The 21,562-nt window shown below is 45.1% G+C and overlaps 1 protein-coding gene across 2 annotated transcripts in view; it reads right to left on the bottom strand.

The window, feature by feature from the left end:
• LOC134345286 (intestinal-type alkaline phosphatase 1-like) overlaps positions 1 to 21,562 on the bottom strand; it is a 72,828-nt gene that overhangs the window by 20,744 nt on the left and 30,522 nt on the right. For both annotated transcript variants that reach the window (XM_063045715.1, XM_063045716.1), the window contains 2 exons: positions 1,076 to 1,210; positions 908 to 977 (listed from right to left, as the gene is read on the bottom strand). In XM_063045715.1, coding sequence (XP_062901785.1) covers positions 908 to 977; positions 1,076 to 1,210 — 205 coding nt within the window. The remainder of the gene's footprint in view (positions 1 to 907; positions 978 to 1,075; positions 1,211 to 21,562) is intronic.

The raw sequence follows: 21,562 nt of genomic DNA, 5'->3' as shown, positions 1-21,562 counted from the left end.
ATTGAGAATTGAGAATTGAGCTCAGCATATCACAGACTTACTCTCCACAGACTCTGTCTACATTTCTCACTGCCTCAGTAAAACAGCCAGCAGGATCAAAGATTCCACCACCTCACCCCCCCCCCCGCCCCCAGACATTCTCTCTTCCCCCTCCATTTGGTTAGAAGATACTAAAGCCTGCAAGCCAGGCTCAAGGACTATTATAAGACTATTGAATAGATTATTGAATGATAGGATCCTTGATCTCACAATCCACATCATTGTGACCTCACACCTTATTATTTACTTGCCATTTCTCTGTGAGTGATACATATGAATGGTATGTAAGACAAACTATTCACTGTACATCGGTGCATGTGACAGTGATAAACAATCCACTAATTGATCTTGCTTTAAGAGGTCAAATTGCTGGGAAATCTTAAACACAAAAGATTCTGCAGATGCTGGAAATCTTGAGAAACCCACACAAAATGCCGAAGGGACTCAGCAGGTCAGGTGACATCTGTGGAGGAGAATAAACAGTTGGTGTTCCAGGCTGAGACCCTTTGTCATGCGGGAAATCTGCCTGTCTAGGCCAAATGTATTTAGTGTAACAGTGGTGATTTTTTTCCCACTAAAGGAACTTGCCCTTAATTGAGTCTGACTTTCATAAATAGTTCATTAGTTGGAAAGAACATTGTCATGTTCTGCAAGGGATGTGAAAGACATTAAATAAATGCAAATATTTCTTTCTTCCTTTGACATAACTTCCCCAGAAGTTAATTACTACCTGTCAATCTGTTACCATTCTCAAAGAGCATTTTTTAAAATTACTTTCGGGTTATGTCAAGAAGGGATCAACTCTAAAACCAAATTCCAAGTAGTGCTTCTTAGCCTTCACAATTAATGGTCTGAAGGGATAACTCACCCATCAAATACTTGGTTTTTTGCACATCCACAGCATCAAATTGACTTTTGTTCCATACATACTTTGCATCCTGCAAGGTAGTAAAGTGCAATACTTAAGAATTACCAATATAGACATTGATTAATATATTCAATGGAGTGAATAGTAGAGAATAATATCAAGAAGTACTTTTTTGCCTTTAAGCCACATTTCAATCAAATTTTTATTATCCTTCCGTTCACCATCTTGCGCTCGGTCATCTGGATACTCAGGATCAGGAGTTCCTTCTGGAGTCATGTACTTTCTTCCTCCTCCGAGTATGACCTGAAAATATAAACATATCATTCTTTTCAACAGGAAAGCCAAATAATACTCATACACAACAAACGAGGCATGTTCAGAGACCATTTTCACCTCAAGGCAAGAAGGCCCAAAAGCATTAATAAGCAAATGCTTTGAGAGGCTGGCCAAGGGCTACACCTGCAGCATGCTACCACCTACATTGGACCCCCTACAATTCGCCTACCGACACAACCAATCGACATATGATGCGATAGCCACAGCTCTACACACCGTTTTTACACACCTGGAGAGGAATGATGCTTATGTGAGAATGCTGTTCTCGGACTACAGTTCAGCATTCAACACCATAGTTCCATCCAGACTTGACAAGAAGCTCAGAGACTTTGGCCTTCACCCTGCCTTGTGCAGCTGGATCCTGGACTTCCTGTCAGATTGCCGGCAGGTGGTAAGAGTGGGCTCCCTTAACCTCTGCCCCTCTGACCGTCAATACAGGTGCTCCTCAGGGCTGTGTACTAAGCCCCCTCCTTTACTCTCTGTATACCTATGACTGTGTCGCCACCCACAGCTCCAATCTGCTAATTAAATTTGCTGGACGACACCACACAGATTGGCCTTATCTCAGATAATAACAAGGCAGTCTACAGGGAAGAGGTCATCATCCTGACACAGTGGTGTCAAGAAAACAACCCCTCCCTCAATGCCGCAAAAACAAAGGAGCTGGTTGTGGACTACAGAAGGAACGGAGCCAGGCTCACCTCTATTGACATCAATGGATCTGGTGTTGAGAGGATGAACAGCTTTAACTTCCTCAGTATAAACATCACTGAGGACCTCACTTGGTCTGTACATACCAGCTGTTTGTTGAAAAAAGCACAACAGCACTTCTTTCACCTCAGATGGTTGAAGAAGTTCGGCATGAGTCCTCAAATCCTAAGGACTTTCTACAGCGGCATAATTGAGAGCATCCTGACTGGCTGCATCACTGCCTGGTATGGGAACTTCCCTCAATGGCAGGACTCTGCAGAGAGTGGTGCGGACAGCCCAGCGCATCTGTGGATGTGAACTTCCCACTATTCAGGGCATTTACAGTGACAGGTGTGTAAAAAGGGCCGGAAGGATCATTGGTTGTGGTTGAATCACCCCAACCACAAACTATTCCAGCTGCTACCATCCGGGAAACGGTACCGCAGCATTAAAGCCAGGACCAATAGGCTCTGGGACAGCTTATTCCACCAGGCCATCAGACTGATTAATTCATGCCGACACAATTGTATTTCTAAGCTATATTGACTGTTCTGTTGTATATCTTATTGTACGTACTATTTATTACAAATCACCGTAATTTGCACATTGCACATTCAGATGGAGACGTAACAAAGATTTTTACTCCTCATGTATGTGAAGGATGTAAGAAATAAAGTCAATTCAATTCATGGCCATATGTTCAAATCCTACTTTGAAATGATCGTTTGTTTAGGCTGACATTTGAGTGCATAGATAGAGTAAAACTGAGGCCACTACTGCCTGGATAGTGGAGCATTAAAAAAATAATCCAATGGGTTGTCAAACTACAGGAAGGATGTGGTTAAGTTACAGAAGGTGCAGAAATAAATTGTAAGGATATTTTGCCAGGAATGGAAGGTTTGATTGATAAGACATGACTGGATTAGCTGCAACTTTTTCCCCTGGAACAAACGAGGCCGAGGGATGACTTTATTGAAGTTTATAAAACCATGAGGGGCATTGGAAGTTAGAGACTATTTTATTCCCAGAGTAAGGGAGTCTAAAACTGAAAGGAATAGGTATAGTATGAGTGGGTAAAGATTTAAAGGGGCAAGTCCTTCTAATAGCAATTAGTAGTGCAATCACTTGAGTTAAGTAAGATGTTCTCTTGAGTGGTTGTCCATTGGGGGGTCCTCAGGTGGCTGTAGAGGCCAATCTGAGATCTATATACTCTGGTGTAGTGTAGACACGAGTAAGTAGAGACTGTGGTTAATGGTTGGGTCTTTTGGTTGTTCATTCTCTCCTTTTGCAGCTGCTGCTTGTTCTTGGACATCGCTCTCTTGTAGTGCAGTTCCCTCTTGAACAGATTTCCTCCAGGTGCATCTACTGAGTGAAATGTCTTCCCAGTTTTTAGATGTAATGTGAATTTCTTCAGACTGATTTTGATGTCATCTTTGAAGTGTTCCTTTTGCCCTTCAAGGGCTCACTGACCTTCCTTCAACAGAGAGTAAAGGATCTGTCTGGGGAGATGTGAGTTAGGCATCCCAATGCCATGAGTTGTTTTGCTTTATCATGGAGGATATACTGTTCATGCTTGCCTTCTCCAGTACGCTGGTGTTAGTGCGTTCGTCCTTCCAGCTGATCCTCAAAATCTTTCATAATGTTCTTTGGTATTATTGTTCCAGGGCTTTCGGGTGTCTACTGTAAGTGGTCCATGATTCAGCTCTAGTCAGGGACCACGAATGCTCTATCGAGCAAAAGTTTTGTTTGAACTTGTGCGTCTCAGGTTGGCATTCAATGGTGACCCCTTCATGTTCATCTACAAAAACAGCTTAATTTCTGTCTTTGATGTTTCTCTTTTTCCTTTTCAGGGTGGATAGGGTTCAGTTGAAGATCTAGACCTGGAATTACACTCAGACTTTGGTTCTTTGTGGAGGTGAGACCCACTCCCAGGGGCTCATGACCGACCGCTTTTCAACATCTGGGGAGGTGGTCAGGAAGATGAGCGTGCCATCGGAGTTCCGAGGCTTCGTGGCCCTGTGGATGGGCTGATTCTAAGCCGTTGCTTCCAACTGAAAGCTGCGGGAGAAAGCGAATCAGCTGTACTTGGCAATTTGCACTCTCTCTCTCTTTGGTCAAGGAGATATTGTTGCCGATTCTCTGGGTGGAGAATGCGAGCGAATGAAAGTGGCACAATAGACTTTTAACAGCGTAAATCAGCACGTTGTTTTGTTATGTCTCCCCTCTCACTGAGAAGGGGACACCTTTTTTTCCCCTTTATTAGGAAGAGAGAGAGAGCCTGTGATATGTTGAACTGCTGGGCGAATGATTAGTTCCTGATGTACTGTACTGCAGATCGTGGTCTTTATTGGGGGCTTTGCTATTGCTTGCTTGGTGGGTGGGCGGTGCTGACGCTTTTTTGCGGAAGTGGGTGGGGGAGGGTCGTTGCTTTGCTGCTGCTTGTGCGTGGGGGGAGCTTTGGGGTTCTAATGATTTTACTGTCACTCATGCTTTGGGGCACTCTTCTGTTTTTCGTATATGTCTGTGAAGAAAAAGAATTTCAGGATGTATATTGTATACATTTCTCTGATATTAAATGGAACTATTGAACAGTCTTCAAAGACTCTTTTCCTTAATCTTGCATAGGCTCCATTAACACTACTCAGGCAGAGGCCGATCACTGAGTCAATGTCTGCTTTTGGGGAGAGAATGCTGTCAAGGTAGGGAAAGTGGTCTATATTTTCAAGGGTGATATTGTCAACTTTTACAGAGGGCTGGATAAATGGCTGGTTGGATGGTGACTGATGTAGGTCCTCTGTCCTTTTTTATATTCAAAGCAAGACTGAGGGCTCTATGTGCCTTGGCAAAGACATTCACGATACATTGGAGGCCTTCTTCAGAGTGTGTTCTGATGGTCACAACATTTCCAGCATCTGCAGATTTTCTCTTGTTTGTGTGCTTTGATGGTGTTATCATCCACATACTGATACACCACATACAATAGTGGTGCTGCTGACCTTGTTCTTGGCCTTGAAACGGCTGAGGTTGAAAAGCCTGTTGTCCATTCTGTACACGATTGGGATTCCCTGTGGCAGGTCCTGGCCAATGAGGTGAAGAATGTCAGTGATAAAGATGGCAGATAGGGTGGGTGCAATGATGTAGCCCTGTTTGACAGTGAAGAGTTCAGATTCATCACCACTGTTGCTGCGTACTGTGGCTGACATGCCAACATGCAGTAATCTCAGTTTTCATAAGTACTTGTCAGGACAGTTATGTCTTGATAGTATATGCCAGAGGTCTTGGTGGTCTACTGTATTAAATGCCTTTGTCAAATCTATGAAAGCCAAGTGCCAGGCTTGCCTTTGTTCACGGTATTTTGCCTGCAATTGGTGTGCTGTGCAGATGATGTCTGTGGTACTCTAGAGGGGTGGAAGGAAATTCATATTGTGATTCAGGAAATACTTCTTCAGATACCGGACAGAGTCGGTTGACAAGGATACATCCAAGCACTTTAGACTGTTGTTGACAGGAGGGAGATGCCTCTGTAAATGCCACAATCTGCCTTGGCTCCCTTTTTAACTAAGGTCCCTATGAGAGCATCCCTAAACTCTGAGTGCAGGAGAGCTGGTCTACTGTCCTTCAGGATCTCTGCTGGGATCCTGTCAGAACCAGAGGCTTGGTAGCTTTTCAGGCTACTGATGGCAACCTTTCATTCTGGGAGGTATCTCCATGTCTCTTCTCACAGGTGTCTGAAGGATTTGGTTAGTAACCTCTGGTTCAGCAGTGTTATCCTGGTTGAGAAGTACTTGAAAGTGTTCTCTCCACTTATCATTGGTATCCTTCTGATCCTTCAGCAAGTTCTTTCCAACCATTGAGCACAGGGATTTAAATCCAAAGTAACTGGGAGCACAGAAAAAGCCTCTCCTGTCACCGGAGTCTGCCAGTGTCTGAAGTTCCAGGGCTTTCTCAGTCCACCAATAACTATTTAGCTCCCTCACCTGTGCTGGACATTTGCTTTGACCCTGGAGTAAGCTTTGACCTCACTGCTGATGTCATTCTACCAGATACAAAAGGTTTTCTTTTTCTTGGAGATAAGTTGTAATCATCAAACCAATCCTGGTGTTTTCTGGATGTACCCAAAAGGATGGCGAGTGTATGGATTGAATTGCAAGAGAAAGTGATGGAGATGAATGTAACATAATATTTAAAAGACATTGAGATAGGCACACGGATAGGAATGGAGGCAATTGGGATAGCATAGTTGGACACCTTGGTCTGCATGAAAGAGATGGGCCGAAGAGTTCATGCTGCACAACTCTTTGACCGTAGCTTTCAGTTAATAAAAGAGTTCAAATCCTCCCTGACACAAGCGTTTCTGCAGACTCCGGTAATCTTGAGCAACACACACAAAAGGGCGGAGGAACTCAGCAAGAAGTGTCTTGGCCCAAAATATCAAATGTTTATTCCCCTCCAGGAATTCTCCCTGGCCTTGATCGAAGGCACTTCTTTAGTTGGAGCCTAAAACATATGAACTCGATTCATTTTGCACTCATTGTGCATCATTCAGTCTTGCAAACAGGTCTCATTTTACTTGCAGGACCTTCCTTTGTGCAATTAGCTGCCATGCTTGAGCATCTCAAACAAGAGAAAATCTGCAAGTGCTGGGAATCCAAGCTACACACACAAAATGCTGGAGGAACTCAGCAGGCCGGGCAGTATCTATGGAAAAGAGTACAGTCGATATTTCAGGCCGGGACCCTTCAGCAAAACTGGAGAAAAAAGACAAGATGTTGGAGTAAGAAAGTGGGGGGAGGAGAGGAAAAAAATACAAGGTAGCAGGTGATAGGTGAAACTGGGTGGGGGAGGGATGAAGTAAAGAGCTGTGAAGTTGATTGGTGAAAGAGACAAAAGCCAGGAGAAGTGGGAATCTGATAGCAGCGAACATAAGGCCACGGAAGAAAGAAAAGGGGGAGGAAGGGGCAGGTGAGGAGATAGGGTGAGAGAGGGAATGGGGAACGGTGTAGGAGATGGGGAGAGTATTACCAGAAGTTCGAGAAATCGATGTTCATGCCATCAGGTTGGAGGCTACCCAGAAGGAATATGAGGTGCTGCTCCTCCAACCTGAGTGTGGCCTCATCACGACAGTAGAGGAGGCCATGGACTGACATGTTGGAATAGTAATGGGAAGTGAAATTAAAATGGGTGGCCACTGGGAGATGCTGCTTTTTCGAGCACATGGACTGTAGGTTCTTGGTGAAGCAGTCTCCCAATTTGCGTCGGGTCTCACTGATATACAGGAGTCCACACCAGGAGAACTGAACACAGTATATGACCCCAACAGGCTCACAGATGAAGTGTCACTTCACCTGGAAGGACTATTCGGGGCCCTGAATGGTAGTGAGGGAGGAGGTGTAGGTTCTTGTTCTGCTTGCAAGGGTAAGTGCCAGGAGGGAGATCAGTGGGGAGGGACAGATGGACAAGTGAGTCACCTAGGGAGTGATTCCTGCAGAAAGTGGAAAGTGGGGTGGAGGGAAAGATGTGCTTGGTAGAGATGGAGGAAATTACGGAGAATTATGTGTTTGATGCCGAGGCTGGTGGGGTGGTAGGTGAGGACAAGAAGAACCTTATCCCTGGTGGGATGGCTCAAAGGTGGGGTGAGGACAGACAAGTGCGAAATGGAAGAGATGCAGTTAAGGGAAGCATTGATAGTGGAGGAAGGGAAGCCCCTTTCTTTGAAGGAGGAGGACATCTCTTTAGTTCTGGAAAGAAAAGCCTCATGCTGAGAGCAGGTGCGGCAGAGATTCAGGAATTGAGAGAAGGGGACGGCATTTTTACAAATAACATTGTGGGAGAGTCCAGGTAGCTGTGAGAGTCTGTGGGTTTATAAAATATATCAGTAGATAAGCTGTCTCCAGAAATGGAGACAGGGAGATCGAGAAAGGGGAGGGAGGTGTTGGAACTGGATCAGGTAAATTTGAGGGCAAGGTGGAAGTTGGAGGCAAAGTTAATGAAGTCGATAAGCTCTGCATGGGTGTAGGAAGCAGCACCAGTGCAGTTGTCAATGTAGTGTAGGAACAGTTGGGTAGTGATACCAGTGTAGGCTTGGAATATTCTGTTCCACATAACAAACAAACTGCTAGGCATAACTGGGACCCACAGGCTACATGAGACTTTTCATTCCAGATCAGGATGGGGCTTTTCATTCCAGAATGTATGTGCGGATATTTAAGGCAGAGGTTGATGTATTCTTGATTGGTCAGGGCATGAAGGGATACGGGGCAAAGACAGGAGATTGAGGCTGGGAGGAAAAATGGATCAGCATGACGAAATGTTCGAGCAGACTCGATGGGCCAAATGGCCTAATTCCGCTCCTATATCCTACGGTGTTGTGTTGTGTATCAGTCATGGCCCTGAAGGCAGCTTGCCTGGATAGGAATTGTACAATCGAGACTGGACGTGGTTTCAGGGCTGCTGAAATGTGGCGTGGGGGTATCCATGGTGACAAGATTCCAGTGTTTCTGCTCCATTTGGATTCACCAATAACTGCTGTGGATTGAAGTGCAGATATCAGTGAAGCTCACATTTCTTTAAAATAGTTTTATTACATCCCCATTAAATCAGATGGAGTGGGAATATTTAACTGAGTTCTCCAACCAGTTTGAACTCCACCCTAAAGCATGATACCATTGCTTGCCTCTTTACAGTCATGGTTCAGTTAGAAAGTTGAAATTCTAGGGTCTTTTGTACATAGCAGGTGGCTGTGATTACGTCTTTTACTTGTGTAGAGGACAAACATATATCCTCAACACTTGCTGGGCCAAATGATTTAGTTCCAAGTAATACTAGCTGATCAAATCCAGATTACAGAACTTGCAAGAGTCAAAGGATTGTTTGTGAATTTCTGCAAGAACTGAAAATTGAACTCTTTCTTGTGGTTAAGAGTCCAACAAACACATTAGTTTTTTTTTTACTGTGGTCTCAAGGAACCAGAATAAAAGTGTACTTACTGTTAATTGCAAGTGAAATGGTCAAGTTTTTTTTTCTTATTTTCTCTGTCAGTTATTTTGTTCATATTTCTCTAAATGTTTACAGCACAATAAAAATTATATTTAACAATTTCTGAGAGTACAGATGCAATCTTCCAATGTAATGGTACATTTTTTTGCTTCCTGAGTGGAACTGAGGGCAACATAGATTAGAAGTGAAAGGCACAAGATCTGCAAAAGCATCTCTGAGTGTTGGAGACTGAGAGATAAGTTGGTTGTAGTGTTTTGTAAATGTTGAATCTGGAGAAATTTGAAGAATCTCTGTTTCATGGAAATGCATTGAAGGATCAGGAAATGGGTCCAGAAGAATAAAAGACACAGATATCAAAATTATATGCCTCACATTATAGCACCAAAATTATATTTCCTGAAGAAAAAAATTGGGAATTGATTGAGTGAGAACCTTTTTAATTACATAGTCAAAACATTAGTTCTCAATATTAGATATAGTTAATTGGGTAGAAACTAAATCTAAATAAATTCACAAAGTTTAGCACAGCTATATCTTATTGTCTGAGCAATGAAAAAGAAAAAGTTTGTAACATAATATTGTGTGCTCCTATTGGATAACAGAACTAACCAATGTTAAGACTACATATTTATGATTTTATTGATCTTGTGTTTATTTCACAGATGATAGTTCAAACTGTCGTACTTGGCAAATTGTAAACTCAGCCTTGCTAGATTTATGTTGTAACTTTGGACAATAAAGAAATTTTGTTATGAGGAAAATTACTTAATTTATCACAAATTTGAGATTACACCAGTTGTGCCATTATACCTACAGTATTAGATAAAGCAGTGTAAGTATTTTATTGCTTGGTCAATAGCTCTGCAAAAGGGAACTAAATTACATGTTGTTTTGTAGACCTGTACAATTGATCTGGTTGAGTAATTAAATCTCATTTGGACTTGATTCTAAAATAAACCATAATAGAATTCCCCACAAAAATTCCAGACATGGGTGGTGAAGCCCTTCCTTTATTATTTGCCTTTTTTAATATTTGTGGGAGAAAATTCACCTAATACATTTTAGCTCAGATTTTCAAAATGTTAGTATTCATTCCAATATTTAACAGAAGCTCAACTCCTCTCATTATTCTTTTACTTCAAAGAAATTTAGTATCTACATGAAAAAATTGTTTTTTTGAAAAGACCAGGTCCTAACCAGTTCTATTACATCCAAGGCACCAAGATGAAAGTCTGCCCCTATGAAGAAACATGGAAAAATTGCATCAAATTCAGTTAGCCAAGAAAAGAGACTCGTAAGAGGGCTTCTTTGTACTGTCATTGCTTTCCATTTTCCCATTATGTTTTATGACACAGCAAGCCATTCAGCTCATCAAGTTCATGGCCACTCAGAGCTCCTATTGCCTCTAATTTTCTCCACAATCGAGCCCTCTTACACTGGCATAAACTTTCTGCAGATTATACCATCTATCTACACACTAGGGGCAATTTACAGTGGTGAATTAACCTACTAAACAGCATATTTTTGGGATGTATGGGGAAATAGAAGCCCATGCAGACACAAGGAGAAGATGCAAGCCATCAGCAGTCAGGATTGACTCCAGATTGGTTTCACTGTCAGGCTGCAGCTCCGCTAGTTGTACCACTATACCATCCACTTTCAGTAGGAGAGTGCCAATATTAGCAATGCCCTCAGCGTCAACTCTCATTAAATCATCATGTTGGAATTGGTACATTGACTGAGAGGAGCAAGTCATAAACGGGAACAGGCTATTTGAGAAATGATTTATAAAAAGGAGCAAGTTGCAATGAACTTTTCAACTGTGGTAGATTAGGTACTGATAGTGCATATCCCATATTTGGTAAGGAGATTTTCCACAGTTATTCTCATGACAAATCCAAAGAAAGAATGGTTTTATTTATTGAAATGGAAACAAATTTCAGTTCAGGTGATGTCATCGTTCAGAATGGCAGCTTAAATCAACAGCTCCTCCAGAAAAATGGATATTTTGCCCCGTTAATGCATCAAATCTAAGATCTTTCGAACATATCTGAATTGATAAGGGGGGCAAGAGTGGGGAGAAAGAATGGAGATAAAAAAAAGCACCACTGCGGAGCCCATGGAAGAGAGAGGTGCAGCGCGCGGCTCTCCAACACGTGTGCGCGTGGCGGCGAGGCTGACGCTGGGCCTCGTGCAGGTGAGGGGGCGAGGCTGACGCTGGGCCTCGTGCAGGTGAGGGGGCGAGGCTGACGCTGGGCCTCGTGCAGGTGAGGGGGCGAGGCTGACGCTGGGCCTCGTGCAGGTGAGGCGGCGAGGCTGACGCTGGGCCTCGTGCAGGTGAGGGGGCGAGGCTGACGCTGGGCCTCGTGCAGGTGAGGCGGGTGAGGCTGACGCTGGGCCTCGTGCAGGTGAGGGGGGCGAGGCTGACGCTGGGCCTCGTGCAGGTGAGGCGGCGAGGCTGACGCTGGGCCTCGTGCAGGTGAGGCGGCGAGGCTGACGCTGGGCCTCGTGCAGGTGAGGCGGCGAGGCTGACGCTGGGCCTCGTGCAGGTGAGGGGGCGAGGCTGACGCTGGGCCTCGTGCAGGTGAGGCGGGCGAGGCTGACGCTGGGCCTCGTGCAGGTGAGGCGGCGAGGCTGACGCTGGGCCTCGTGCAGGTGAGGGGGCGAGGCTGACGCTGGGCCTCGTGCAGGTGAGGCGGCAAATAGGATAAAGATTCTGGAAGAGATAAGGGAAGTCCAAAAAGATATAAAACAGCAACTCAATGATATAAAGTCAGAGTCGCCAACGTCAATCAGAAAATAGCGGTGGCAGAGACTCGAATTGAGAAGATGGAGGATCACGTGCAAAACGTGGAACAGATACTAAGTAAGACAATAAAAATATTAAATCAACAGGAAAGTAAATTGCTTGACCAGGAGGGAAGATCGCGACAGAAAAATGTCAGGATTTATAATGTTCCCGAAGGAGCAGAGGGAGTGTCGATGATGGACTTTGTAGACAAGCTTCTGCGGGAAGCGCTGGAGGTTCCCCCGAATATGGAGATGGAAATAGAAAGCGCACACCGTTCTCTCGCCCAGCGGTCTGCTGGAGACGGACAAAGTAAACCGCGATCCATTATACTTAAATTTCTCCGATTCAAGAGCAAGGCGGAGATTCTACGAAGGGCCTGGGGTAAGAGGAGGGTTTCTTGGAACGGGAAGTTAATATACTTCGATCATGATTACCCCCCCCCCGGCGGTCCTACAGAAACGGAAGGAGTATTCTGAAGCAAAACGAATATTGAAGGAAGAAAAGATTAAATTTCAAACCCCGTATCCTGCTAAACTGAGGGTATTTTACCAAGAGGGATACGACTGTACCAGACGGTGGAAGAGGCGACTACAGAGATGAACAACCGAGGACTGTCCATTAGTGTGGTCAAACCAAGGGAAAGTCTGGCTGAGCAGTTGTCCCGAACTGCTCGGGAAATAGTAAGAGAACCGAGAAAGCAGGGGACGGGAACAGGACGAGAGAAGGATATTAGGAAGAGACTGTGAGTTCTTCGAAGACAACCCTCACCTCCTCCAGAAGAGCCATAAGGTTTGGCTAACTTTAAAAGTACTGATAAACTAAACGGAAGCCAAAATAGACGGTGATATACTTATCTTGAGAAATACATGTTATAATGTGGTTTTTATATTACTCAATTTAAAAAAAATCATTTATTCATTCCTTTTTCCCCACCTAAATGAGAATATATACATGGGAGGAATACACAGGGAAATCATTTCTGTGTAAAGGACGTAGTTTTTTTTAACTTACTTTTATAAGTACTGCAACGGGGGTCCTCAACCCACAGGTAGGAGGGACTATCCCCCACGGCTAGACTTTTCTTCTAGCCCAACCCAGGGTCATATAGAGACCCCAGCCTTGGAATCACATCTTTGTTACCTTTTTTTTTATTATTCGCGTTTCTTGGTTCTTATTTGTTTAGGGAGTAGATCGATAAAGTTATGTTCTGCAAATTCCAATAATGTACCAACAGATAAATACACATGGCTTAGGACAAAGTAAAATTCATTTCTTTTAATGTCAGGGGGCTGCTGAATCCAGTCAAGCGCAGTAAAATTCTATCAAAAATAAAAAAAGAACAAGCCCATGTAGTATATTTACAGGAAACCCACTTAAGTGATAATGAGCATGGAAAATTAAAGAGAATGGGCTTCACTAATTTGTTTTTCTCCTCATATAAATCAGGACATAGAAGAGGAGTTGCTATTCTCATCTCAAGCAAGCTAAATTTTGAAAAAGTATTCAAAATGGGAGCTAAGGAGGGCAGATATATTCTGGTAAGGGGGAATATAGATGGAAATTCAGTTACTTTGTTGAATATATACGCAACCCAGGAGTGATATCAGTTTCTTATAGAAAATTACTAATATTTTGGTAACAGAAACAGAAAGTCTCTTGTTATGTGGGGGAGACTTAAATTTACAATTACAACCAAAGCTAGACTCTTCCAGTAGGAAAACTTATGTAGCAAAGTCCTTACATAAGAAAGTTAACACTCCTTTTGAGGATGTTGGACTAATTGATATATGGAGGGACCTTTTCCCCGACAGAAGGGATTACACTCATTATTCTGCCCCCCATTCCGTATATACAAGAATAGACTATTTCATAACATTTGGAAAAGATAGAGACAAAATAATCACCTGTGGAATTGGGACAATAGATGTAAGTGACCATGCACCTATATATTTATCTGTTGATTTTGACCGACAACCAAAGACTACTATTTGGAAACTAAATTCAAGTCTACTCAATGATCCCTATTTTAAGGAACAAATTAAAAAAGAAATTGGTCTTTACATAGAATTCAATGATAATGGAGAGGTTTCACTTCCCATTCTATGGGATACTCTGAAGGCTGTCTTAAGAGGGAAAATTATAGCGATATCTTCATATAAGAAAAAAATAAGGAATAGAACATTAGAGGAATTACAAATTAAGCTGAAGGAACTAGAAAAAAAAACACAAATTGAGTTTGACACAGGATACAGTATACTAGAGGAAATTTAAAAAATTAGGAATGAAATCAATAGTTTGGCTACACAAGAAATTTGAAAAAGTTTTATGTTTCTGGAACAGAGACTACGAAAATGGAAACAACAGGAATTCTGCAGATGCTGGAAATTCAAGCAACACACATCAAAGTCGCTGGTGAGCGCAGCAGGCCAGGCAGCATCTCTAGGAAGAGGTACAGTCGACGTTTCAGGCCGAGACCCTTCGTCAGGACTAACTGAAGGAAGAGTTAGTAAGAGATTTGAAAGTGGGAGGTGGAGGGGGAGATCCAAAATGATAGGAGAAGACAGGAGGGGGAGGGATGGAGCCAAGAGCTGGACAGGTGATTGGCAAAGGGGATATGAGAGGATCATGGGACAGGAGGTCTGGGGAGAAAGACAAGGGGGGGGGAACCCAGAGGATGGGCAAGGGGTATAGTCAGAGGGACAGAGGGAGAAAAAGGAGAGTGAGAAAAAGAATGTGTGTATATAAATAAATAATGGATGGGGTACGAGGGGGAGGTGGGGCATTAACGGAAGTTAGAAAAGTCGATGTTCATGCCATCAGGTTGGAGGCTACCCAGATTGAATATAAGGTGTTGTTCCTCCAACCTGAGTGTGGCTTCATCTTTACAGTAGAGGAGGCCGTGGATAGACAGGTCAGGATGGGAATGGGATGTGGAATTAAAATGTGTGGCCACTGGGAGATCCTGCTTTCTCTGGCGGACAGAGCGTAGCTGTTCAGCAAAGCAGTCTCCCAGTCTGCGTCGGGTCTCGCCAATATATAAAAGGCCACATCGGGAGCACCGGACGCAGTATATCACCCCAGCCGACTCACAGGTGAAGTGTCGCCTCACCTGGAAGGACTGTCTGGGGCCCTGAATGGTGGTAAGGGAGGAAGTGTAAGGGCATGTGTAGCACTTGTTCCGCTTACAAGGATAAGTGCCAGGAGGGAGATCAGTGGGGAGGGATGGGGGGGGACGAATGGACAAGGGAGTCGCGTAGGGAGCGATCCCTGCGGAAAGCGGGGGGGGGGAGGGAAAGATGTGCTTAGTGGCGGGATCCCATTGGAGGTGGCGGAAGTTACGGAGAATAATACGTTGGACCCATTCACTGCTACCAACCTTATAGTTCCCACACCCTGCACTTCCCGTTTCTACCTCCTACCCAAGATCCACAAACTGGCCTGTCCTGGCAGACCTATTGTCTCAGCTTGCTCCTGCCCCACTGAACTCGTTTCTGCATACCTCGACACGGTTTTATCCCCCCTTGTTCAATCCCTTCCTACCTATGTTCGTGACACTTCTCACGCTCTTAAACTTTTCGATGATTTTAAGTTCTCTGGCCCCCACCGCTTTATTTTCACCATGGATGTCCAGTCCTTATATACTTCCATCCCCCATCAGGATGGTCTCAAAGCTCTCTGCTTCTTTTTGGATTCCAGACCCAATCAGCTCCCCTCTACCACTACTCTGCTCCATCTAGCGGAATTAGTCCTTACTCTTAATAATTTCTCCTTTGGCTCCTTTCTGCTTTTTTGTTGGCTTTGTGGAACAATCTATGCTCCGTGCCTGTTCTGGTATCTGTCCCCCACTTTTCCTTCGCTACATCGACAACTGCATTGGCGCTGTTTCCTGCACGCATGCTGAGCTCGTTGCCTTTATTAACTTTGCCTCCAACTTTCACCCTGCCCTCAAGTTTACCTGGTCCATTTCTGACACCTCCCTCCCCTTTCTAGATCTTTCTGTCTCTGTCTCTGGAGACAGCTTATCCACTGATGTCTACTATAAGCCTACTGACTCTCACAGCTATCTGGACTATTCCTCTTCTCACCGTCTCTTGCAAAAATGCCATCCCCTTCTCGCAATTCCTCCATCTCCGCCGCATCTGCTCTCAGGATGAGACTTTTCATTCTAGGACGAGGGAGGTGTCCTCCTTTTTTCAAGAAAGGGGCTTCCCTTCCTCCACTATCAACTCTGCTCTCAAACACAACTCCCCCATTTCACGCACATCTGCTCTCACTCCATCCTCCCGCCACCCCACGAGGAATAGGGTTCCCCTGGTCCTCACCTACCACTCCACCAGCCTCCAGGTGCAACATATTATTCTCCGTAACTTCCGCCACCTCCAATGGGATCCCACCACTAAGCACATCTTTCCATCCCTTCCCCTCTGCTTTCCACAGGGATCGCTCCCTACGCAACTCCCTTGTCCATTCGTCCCCCCCATCCCTCCCCACTGATCTCCATCCTGGCTCTTATCATTGTAAGCGGAACAAGTGCTACACATGCCCTTACACTTCCTCCCTTACCACCATTCAGGGCCCCAGACAGTCCTTCCAGGTGAGGTGACACTTCACCTGTGAGTCGGCTGGGGTGATATACTGCGTCCGGTGATCCCAATGTGGCCTTTTATATATTGGCGAGACCCGACGCAGACTGGGAGATTGTTTTGCTGAACACCTACACTCGGTCCGCCAGAGAAAGCAGGATCTCCCAGTGGCCACACATTTTAATTCCACATCCCATTCCCATCCTGACATGTCTATCCACGGCCTCCTCTACTGTAAAGATGAAGCCACACTCAGGTTGGAGGAACAACACCTTATATTCCATCTGGGTAGCCTCCAACCTGATAGCATGAACATCGACTTTTCTAACTTCCGCTAATGCCCCAACTCCCCCTCGTACCCCATCCGTTATTTATTTATATGCACATATTCTTTCTCTCACTCTCCTTTTTCTCCCTCTGTCCCTCTGAATATGCCCCTTGCCCATCCTCTGGTTCCCCCCCCCTCGTCTTTCTCCCCGGACCTCCTGTCCCATGATCCTCTCATATCCCCTTTTGCCAATCACCTGTCCAGCTCTTGGCTCCATCCCTCCCCCTCCTGTCTTCTCCTATCATTTTGGATCGCCCCCTCCCCCTCCAACTTTCAAATATCTTACTAACTCTTCCTTCAGTTAGTCCTGACGAAGGGTTTCGGCCTGAAGCGTCGACTGTTCCTCTTCCTAGAGATGCTGCCTGGCCTGCTGCGTTCACCAGCAACTTTGATGTGTGTTGCTATGAAAGTGGAGCTAAATCTATGAAGATACTGGTGTGGAAACTGAAAAAAGATAGCAGAAAATACAGTTCATAGAATTAGGGATCCAAGAACAAAAGTGATAAAAAAATAAGCTAAGTGAAATTCATGAAGCTTTTGAAATGTTTTACAAAACTCTATATTCCAAAGTTACAGGGGGAAACTTAACTCAAATTGACACCTTCCTCACTTTAAGCAAAGAACAAAATAGAAAGATGACTGCTGACTTAACTGAGCTGAACTAAAAACTACAATTAGTAGGCTTAATTTAAGCAAGTCACCCGGATCAGATGGCTATACTGCAGAGTGGTATAAAGAGTTTAGAAGTGAGTTAATTCCTGTTTCACTCCCCACACTGAACTGGACCCTAAGAAAGGCGCAAATGCCACCCAGCTGGAAGGAGGCGATAATCTCAGCTATACCGAAAGAAGGCAAAGATAAAATGGAATGTGGGTCATTTAGACCAATATCTGTTCTTAATGTGGATTACAGAATATTTACCTCCATCATGGCCAAACAATTAGAAGAGTTTCTACCCACACTGATACATAATGATCAGACAGGTTTTATACAACAGCACCAAACACAAGACAATATACGAAGGACACTTCACATTATGGATCATATAAAAAAAATGAAATTGAAGCAATAGTGATAAGCGTGGACGCTGAAAAGGCATTTGATTCAGTTAATTGGAATTTTCTCTATAGAGTTTTACATAGATTTGGTCTACATGACATAATTATTAAAACTATACAGGCACTATACAACAATCCTACTGCCAAGATTAAAATCAATGGATATTTTATCTAATAGTTTTACCCTAGAAAGGGGAAGGAGACAGGGTAGTGCATGGTCACCGCTACTCTTCGCATTATATCTGGAACCATTAGCTCAATACATCAGACAACATGAAGATATTAGGGGAATTACTATTAAAGGGACAGAGCATAAATTGGCCTGTTCTGCGGATGACATTTTGATCTATCTAGGGCAACCAACAGACTCTTTACCTTGTTACGAGAATACACATAAAATTAAGATGTTTGCTGGCCTGGGCTAGCATCAGTGGCATCAGCAATTGGTCTGCCACCTGCCCTCAGGGGAAGGAGAGATAAGGAACAATGGAGCAGCCTCTGGAGATGTGTAATGAAGGGACGTGGGAGAGAGAGCTGTCTGGAGCGGCTCCCCCTTTGAACCCTGAACTGTTTGAAGTGATGGACAGGCGATACCCCAGCAGGGGGATAAAAAGGGACAGGTTCACTAAGACAGGGACACACGCCACCCGAGGTAACGAGACCCTGGAAGCGGTGCGCCTCTCACGAGTGGGTGAGAAGTACCAGACAACGACAAGGGTGGAAAGGTACGATCAGCGGGAACCCGGTGTGTGTCCGCCCTTGCCTGGGTGCCGGGTTCACTGCAGAGGATCGACCGCATCTGGAGGAGGGGTCACAGTCGGTGACCTCAGGTGACATCACCAAGGACCCGCCCAAAAGCTGTTTGTGAGCCATCTCGCTGGTCTGTGAGCCATCTCGCTGGTCTGTGAGTGAAGCAGTGTTCTGAATGATCAGTTGTTCCTGTTCTCTCTGTCTCTTCCCCCACGTTGTCCATCGCCATGGCAACGATTACTGCGAACTGAACTTTGAGTCATTTTGAAATTTGGTCATTTACCCCTAGACAACGATAGAGCTTGATTGATGCTGTTATCTTAATTCTGTGCACATGTGTGTTTATCATCACTGAACTGTTGCATTTATTATCCTTTCGATTACTGTGTTGCTTGTTTCTTTAATAAAACTTTCTTAGTTCTTGTACTCCAGACTCCAACTGAGTGATCCATTTCTGCTGGTTTGGCAACCCAGTTACGGGGTACGTAACATAAGTGGGGGCTCGTCCGGGATTTTGAACGCTAAATTTGGGACGGAGTAATTGATTGGGTTAAAATTCCTGAAAGAAAGAAAAGACAAACAGCAGAAATGGAGGTTGAGGAATTTATAAAGGCACCGACCTTGGAGGCATTAGAGGATGCCAGGAAATCGGAATTGATAGCTGTGGCCAAACGGTTGAATCTTGCTAAGGTGAAGTCGACAATGAGGAGAGAGGAGATACACAGAGCTATTGTAGAGCACTATGTCTCTAAAGGTGTGTTTCCCTAAGGTGAGCTGGGGATGGTGTCTATTGAAAAACCTGCTGGAGACGCGGTACAGGTACAGCTTGAAAAACTGAGACTCGAGCACGAGTTCCGGGTACGGCAGTTAGAACACGAAGACAGACAGTTGGAGAGAGAGGAGAAACAGAGGGAAAGGGAATTTGAGCTGGAGAAGTTAAAGATAAGGGCCGAGCAGGGGCTCGTGCCGAACCAAGGTGGAGGGTTCCGGGCGACCCAGGACGTTAGGCTGGTTCCCCCATTTGACGATACCGACGTGGATCGGTACTTTCTCCATTTCGAAAAAGTGGCTATAAGTCAGGACTGGCCGAGGGATAAGTGGGTTGTTTTACTTCAGAGTGTACTGAAAGGGAAGGCCCAAGAAGCTTACTCAGCTTTGTCCGCGGAAGATGCCCAGAGGTATGAGGTGGTGAAAGAGGCCATCCTCAGGATTTATGAGTTGGTCCCGGAGGCATACCGGCAGAGGTTCCGGAATGCGAGGAAGCGGTGGGACCGCACGTATTTGGAGTTTGCTCGTGAGATGCAAACATATTGTGAGCGTTGGTGCGCCTCGAAAGGGGTAGAGGGGGATTATGACAGACTGCTGCAGCTGATTCTGATTGAGCAGTTTAAAGGTTGTGTCCCTGAGGGTATGAGACCCTACCTCGATGAGAAAGAGGCAGCCACGTTAGCTGCAACTGCTAAGTTAGCGGATGAGTATGCGTTGATGCATAAAATGAAGTTTGCCCCGAGTAAAGGCTACCAGAAGGGTAGTCAGGACGGCGGGGAGAGTCCGCCGGAAAAGTCAGAAAGTAAGCCGGGGACTAGTGAAAAGGATAAGGTAGACCGGGAGCAGTCTGGTAGGAAGTCTCCTGGGGTCGTCTGTTATAATTGTGGGAAAGTCGGACACTTTGCGTCCAGGTGGGTTGTTTTACTTCAGAGTGTACTGAAAGGGAAGGCCCAAGGAAGGAGACGGGGAAAGGAAAAGCGGAAATTTTGAATGGCTGTATCGAGCTGTTAAGCGAACTGCTAGGGAAGGACAGGTCTGAAAAAGTCCAGGAAGGGCGCGAGAGGTTTATCTCGGCCGGACTGGTGTCAGTGAAGGAGGGGTTAAAACCAGTTCCAGTGCGGATCTGGAGAGACACGGGAGCGTGTCAGTCATTGATATTGAAGAGTGTATTAGAGTTTAGCTCAGAGACCCAGACTGAGGAGGTAGAGGTCAAAGGTGTTGGGGAAGGGACAGAGTCAGTCCCTTTGCACCAGATACACTTACAGAGCAACCTGGTCTCTGGACTAGTCACGATCGGGGTGAGGTCCGAATTACCGATGAAAGACGTGGAAGTCTTGCTCGGTAATGACATCGCCGGAGGAATTGTGTTCCCAGTCGTGAGATTGACGGGTCAGCCTGCCAGCATTGAGGCCCGGCCCATGGACTCACAGGTTCATCGCGGGCCCGCGATGGTGAATTTGGCTGAAACGTTTCTGCCAACCTTGTATGAAACAGGGTGTAGTGAGATAAGAGGTAGTGAGGGAGCTGGGACAGACGTAGCAGTAGCCAGGAAAGAATTTGTGCAGACGCAGGAGCGAGACGAGGGGCTGATGGTTTTGGCAGAGACCGCTCTCTCTGACACAGCCTTGACAAGCTATTGTGCGGAGGAGGAAGTGCTAAGGAAGAAAGGGAAATCAAGGACAGTATCCGCAGATGAGGAGTGGGGGGTGGTGCAAAAGAGTTATGGGGATGAGGTTTTTAACATGGCCCACGAGGTACCCCCCAGTGGACATTTTGCGGTGCTGGAGGAAACAGTTGGTGGAATCCTGAAAGAGATTTACCGGCTGCCCAGGGGGAAAAATGTTATTGATCATGACCGACGCGAACTGAGACGGTCACCGGCTTTTGATATGCTAACAAACCTAGTCGGTGTTAGCGTGGAAATCAATGAAGCTAGGGGCCCCCTGATAAGAGGAAAAAACCATTTTGAAAAGATTAGGATGGGATCGGTCAGATGGGAGAATGCTATTGTTTTGGCCAGGTCTACTGATAAGATCTCTCCCTTAATTCCCGAACAAAGCGAATCTTTAGAAGGAGTAATTAAACGACTCGCACCTATGTGTTTGATTGTCCCGAGGAAATGCAAAGAACTGGGACGTTGGGTTATGTCTGTTACAATAGGGCAGCCCAGTAAAGAACACTCATATATATTGAGTAATTCAGTGACAAAAGGGCTGATGACCACAGAGATGTGTATTGGCAATTTAATACGGCTGTCTGAAGCCAGTTTGATAGTGAACCCTGAAAAAAATGAATTCGGCCACACGAGGGTCACTTACCTGGGAATTGTGGTGACACAGGGGCAGCTGGCAGTGA

The sequence above is a fragment of the Mobula hypostoma genome, chromosome 4 (genome assembly GCF_963921235.1).
Source record: "Mobula hypostoma chromosome 4, sMobHyp1.1, whole genome shotgun sequence".
NCBI classification, from domain to species: Eukaryota; Metazoa; Chordata; class Chondrichthyes; order Myliobatiformes; family Myliobatidae; genus Mobula; species Mobula hypostoma.
Note: the sequence above shows the minus strand (reverse complement) of the source record. Positions and strands in the feature narration are given on the sequence as shown.